Source organism: Labeo rohita, chromosome 7 (assembly GCF_022985175.1).
Source record: "Labeo rohita strain BAU-BD-2019 chromosome 7, IGBB_LRoh.1.0, whole genome shotgun sequence".
NCBI lineage: Eukaryota > Metazoa > Chordata > Actinopteri > Cypriniformes > Cyprinidae > Labeo > Labeo rohita.
Window position 1 is genome coordinate 60,414,264 of NC_066875.1, and position 5,367 is coordinate 60,419,630.

Consider the following 5,367-nt stretch of genomic DNA (forward strand, 5'->3'; position numbering starts at 1 on the left):
TGCGAGAGTTCAATGCAACAGGTGAGTCTGGATCTTTTCTGACTTTTCATCTTTGTCTTGTTTTCCAGCACAAATATTTAAAACATTTTGTCTTGTGACAATGCATAAAAGTCATTCAGTGATTAACATTTTTAAATTCAATTTCAAGTTCTACAAAAATAATGGCTTTTAATTTTCTTCCTCAGTATTGTTTTTTTTTTTTTTTAGTACAAATATTTCGTCATGCTTTAAAATGAGACATGCTTGTTTAATTTTTCTAATTTGAAAACAAGAAAAAAAATGCTTGTTTAGAAAATATTTTGCCTGTGTTCATTTACACTGCAAAAAGTCTGTTTTTTTTATCTTGTTTTTTAATATAAATATCTAAACATTCTTAAATCAAAATTGCTTGAGAAGCAAAATGTCATAAGAAGTGAGAAATTAGTTTGAGCAAGTGGGCTCAAAAAGAAAAGTTTAATATTTGTACTGGAAAACAAGACAAAAATACTAAGAAAGAATATTATTTTATGTAGTGTGTTATGTTTAGACATTATTTAATTTGTCATCATTTGCTGATGGCAGGACAGCGATGGATCAGAAGCTTCTTCTCGTCCTCATGATCTGTGGAATATACTGTGTTACAGGTGAGATGTTGAAAGAATAAAACTGTGCATGTGCACAATGACAAAATGTATATTGTATTTGCATCTGCATATTTAAATGCCAATTATAATAACCCAAATGTTTTTGAAAGGTTTGTACACGTCATTAGAGCCTTCTAAAAAAATCTTCTTCGTGAATGAATCCAAAACGTTTGTTGAGGCTCAGCGATACTGCCGAGAGAATTACACTGATCTGGTGACTCTGGAGGACTGGACAGACATGGAGGAGCTTCTGGCTCTTGAAAACGTCATGAGCTCTAAATCCGCCTGGATCGGCCTGAAGAAAACGGCGAACGAGCAGTGGCACTGGGCTCTCGCCGATCCACAGTTTTACAAGGACGGAGAAGTGGAATACAGAAACTGGGGACAAAGTGAACCATCTAACCTCGCTGATGAGCGTTGTTCAGTAATGGATTCCTACGGAGAGTTTCATGACACGAGTTGTGACACAGACAGGAGCTTCATATGCTACGAGCCAGACCTCTTTGGTACTGCATTTACATTCATGCTTTTTTTGAGATGCTTCTACCTAATGATAACTTACCGATTAATTGCTAACTTTCTTAGAACACTCGATAAATGTTCTCAATGTTGAGAGAAAACGCTGTTAGAATATTTTTTTAATCATTTTAATAATAAACATTATATTTTGTGTGAAAATAATGTTAGTAGAATATTGTAAGAAATGTTTTAGAAACCATTAAAGGAGAAGTCCACTTCCAGAACAGCAATCCACAGATAATGTACTCACCCGCTTGTCATCCAAGATGTTCATGTCTTTCTTTCTTTAGTCATAAAGAAATGGTTTTTAGAGGAAAACATTTCAGTGATATAGGACGATTTTGAAGTTGAGGGAGAACATGAGATGGGAATTTTTCCATGAACCGAAACAAAAACAGAAGTCAAGACGAGCGTTTGACATGTAAACAAGTATTTAAATTGTATTATTTTTATGAAAATAACCGATCGTTTAGATAAGACCCTTCTTCCTCGGCTGGGATCGTTTACAACCGCATTTGTGATCGTTTGAAGCTGCATTTAAACTGCATTTTGGAAGTTCAAACTCGGGGCACCATATCAGTCCATTATATGGAGAAAAATCCTGAAATGTTTTCCTCAAAAAACATCATTTCTTTATGACTGAAGAAAGAAAGACAAAATCTTGGATGACAAGGGGGTGAGTACATTACATATAGCTGTAAGTTTTACAAGAAAACTGGACATTAAAAACAGATAATACTATATTTTGGGTGAAAATAAAATTAGAAGAATGTTGTAAGAATTGTCTTAGCAACCTTTAAATAACTTGATAAGAAAACCATGATGTTTCAATCATGACAAGAAAACTCTGGTGTGTTTCCCATTAACATTGTGTCTTAATGTGCTAAGACTCTGAAGGTATAAAATATTTAAAGGTGTACCTTTTCTAAACGAGAACAGCTGACAGGGTGTTTTTAGTACTGTGTTCGACCAGCTGATTGCTGCTAATTCAATGCTTATCTTAAACATCTCCTAGGTGTGAGATATAGCAATTATATATTTGTTAATAAGCCAAAGTCCTGGAGAGAAGCTCAGACTTACTGCAGACTGTATCACAAAGAGCTGGTCAGCGTGAGGAACCTGGAAGAGAACCGTCAGATCCAGACGCTGGTACCTGAAGGAAATGTCACATACATCGGGCTTTTCGAGGACGCTTTCGTCTGGTCCGATAACAGCACGTCTTCATTCAGAAACTGGCAATCCGGTCAACCGGATGGATCAGGAAGTTGTGTGGTGTATTTACGACAAAACAGACTGTGGGATGATCAGAAGTGCATCGAAGTAAAACCTTTCTTCTGCTACGGCAGTGAGTGTTTTTCCATGTCTGATGTCCATGTCAAGCTGTAGTCTGTTACTGATTACAAATGACTTGATGAAAATTGTAGTTATTAATGTAATTTAGATTTTGACTACCTTTCGACTACTTTTAGATTACTTACGGCTTAAATTTTTACATTTGAAATGTTTTATTTGTTTACTTGCATGCCAGTGTGACAATTAACCAACATCAGAGAACTGTGAACATGGAAATGATTGAAATATTAACTTTAAACAAAAGGGAGACTTCAAGTAAAGAAAAATTTATTTCTTAATTGTGTGTGTGTGTGTGTGTGTGTGCTATTACCCACAGGAACATTGTCTAGACAGATATTGAGACTGAAGTTGGAATCGGATCAGAATGTGAATGATCCTGATATAAAGGCGGCCATCCTTGAGGAGGTGAGACATTTAATCTTCAACTGTTTACAAAAACAGTTACTGGAATACGTTTTACAAGAAAATCTTTCACATTTGATTCAGTACATTACTTTCTTGTAATGATTTACCTTTATTTACTTTTTTGTAATTAGTTACTTTTCTATGTAATTATTAGTGAAGTTCACTAGCAATTTCCAAGTGTGTATCTTGATGAATCAGCGCTGCAGTACATATACACATATTTTTCTTAAACACATTACATTTAGACATGGCAAGGCATGTTTATGAAAAGCAGAGATGCTGTATGCACTAAAACCTAACAAATCTGTGTTTCCCCCCCTCAGATTAAGCAGAAACTGATACCTCCAGATTTGTCAGTGAATGCAAATCTGCAATGGATGCAGCAAGCGAATGGAGACGTCTTCCAAAGAGAAGAGAAGACGAGAGAAGAGTTATAATATTAGATCACAGACCTCTTTTTCTGACCCATCATTACGGGGCAGGCATCTAAAAGAAATGGTAATGGATAATTAAATTAATTAAATTAATTTGGAAAAACTGTTTTTGGGTCTCGATAGTTTTCCATAAAGCTAAATATAATCACTGTATTTAAAGTCCACTGTAAAAAATCATCATAACCTTAAAGCGCTGCTACAGTAATAATCTGTTACTTGTCCCTTACTGAAAACAAAACTGTAAGAAATCTAAGTTTAAGCTTTGTGTAAATCTTAATCTAAGTTTTCCTCTACTGTAAATGTAAAAATAATAGCCTAAAATGTTTTAAACAGATAAAATGTGTCTGTAATGTGTAATTGCAGTGTTCCTGCATCAGGAAAGCTTCTGTCTGAAGTGTATTGTTAATAAATTAATCTTAATTGTATATCAGTACTTCTCTCTCTCTCTCACTGAAATAAAATCATCTGCTGGAGAACACATGAGTTGTGCAGGTGATGTTGAACTTTTCATGATCAAACCATTAATAGCTGACAAATGTAGGGTTTAATAAACAGAATATAATAATATACATGAAATCATTTTAATATCTGCATATTTGGCTACAGCATATCTGCATTTTGTCTGAAGATTTGTATATTCAGATGCTGGGAAACATATGTTTCAAATATGAAATCATGAATGTACAAACATGAAAAAAGTGAAATGAACAAATCTATACTTTGCCATGACAAAGACAAAATTTAAATAGATTTACAGCATACTACAGTATTTGAGTGGTGAGGGCCTAAAAGGTTCAGACATGTGATAAAAGTATGTAAGTGAGAGGAGGAAAAGCAAGGGTTAAAAAAAAAAAAAGACAGCAAAAATAACAATAATGATTTACAATAATTCACCTAATTTATAAGGCCAAAGAAATAATTACAAGTTAAATAAATAGCAAAATATGATAAATGCAAGTATTATTTAAACTGTTAAGACATGCAGTAGCTCAAAAATAAAAAAATACCAATGGGATAGCAAATACGATTTTGCGGATGTTCACAAATCAATCGGATTAAGCGCTGTGATTAAATCGCCCCGCCCACCGACACAGAAAGTTTGAGTTCAGTTTAGTCAGAAGTTGACAGAACGAATAGGTCAAGTGTTAGATATTAAGAGTGGAAATTAAAAGTAGAAACGGACTGACCTTGCTGGATGTATCGGTTTTGATCCAGTAATGATGTGAAATTGACTGAATGTAACGAAACAAATGCCGCGAAGAGCCTGTGAGGATTTATTCGACAATACTGGTGAGTTGTATGTTTTCTCTTCAAAAAATATATATTGGAGATTGTGTGATTTGTTTTATTTTTAGTGGGAAAGTTTAACTGCCTACTAGAATGACATCGAATGAATAGAAATGATGATTCTGTTCGAAGAAATATGAAGTCAACTTGTAAAGATACGAGTATTTCTCCAAAAATTGTGGGCACATTTGGACTAAGAACTCTAATTGGCCCGGTTAAGCAAATATCATTTTCAAAAGTCTCTGTTTTAGTCAGTCTACACTGAAACGCTTCTGCAGTGTTTTTCCGAAAGTCTACATTTTGGAAGGTTGAAAATTTAGGAATAATGTGGGAATCAGGTTTAATCATAGCAATTTATGCCTTTTAAAACAAAATGCACTAGTGTAAACGTAGCCCCAACCCCTATAAAACACACCTGAACCAGATCATCAAGGTGTTCAGGCAAGTGTGTTGGAGCTGAACTCGGCAGGATCCTACAGTAGCTCACCAGGAGCGGGATCGGACACCCCTGTTCTAGATATTGTAATGTATTTGACTGAGTGGCAGCAGATACACACTTCTAATGTCGCAGTGCAAGTAAAAGGATTATTCTGTAAGATGTCTTACGTCACTGATGGAGTTTTGTTTCTTTGCCTCTGGTTTGCTTAGCTGGGGACACTTAATTTCCAGCTATATCATTGACTTGATTACACAGATACTGTCTTAACTGAGCTGGATCATGTCATTGCTGAATTCAGTAATGAACT

The 5,367-nt window shown here is 34.8% G+C and overlaps 1 protein-coding gene across 1 annotated transcript; it reads left to right on the forward strand.

The window, feature by feature from the left end:
• LOC127167932 (macrophage mannose receptor 1) lies at positions 1 to 3,350 on the forward strand. Its single transcript, XM_051114360.1, has 6 exons — positions 1 to 21; positions 562 to 623; positions 734 to 1,129; positions 2,158 to 2,487; positions 2,812 to 2,900; positions 3,224 to 3,350. Exons 2-6 carry the CDS (start codon positions 569 to 571, stop codon positions 3,335 to 3,337), a joined length of 984 nt encoding a protein of 327 aa, XP_050970317.1. The 5' UTR covers positions 1 to 21; positions 562 to 568; the 3' UTR covers positions 3,338 to 3,350.
• Positions 3,351 to 5,367: the final 2,017 nt, after the last annotated feature.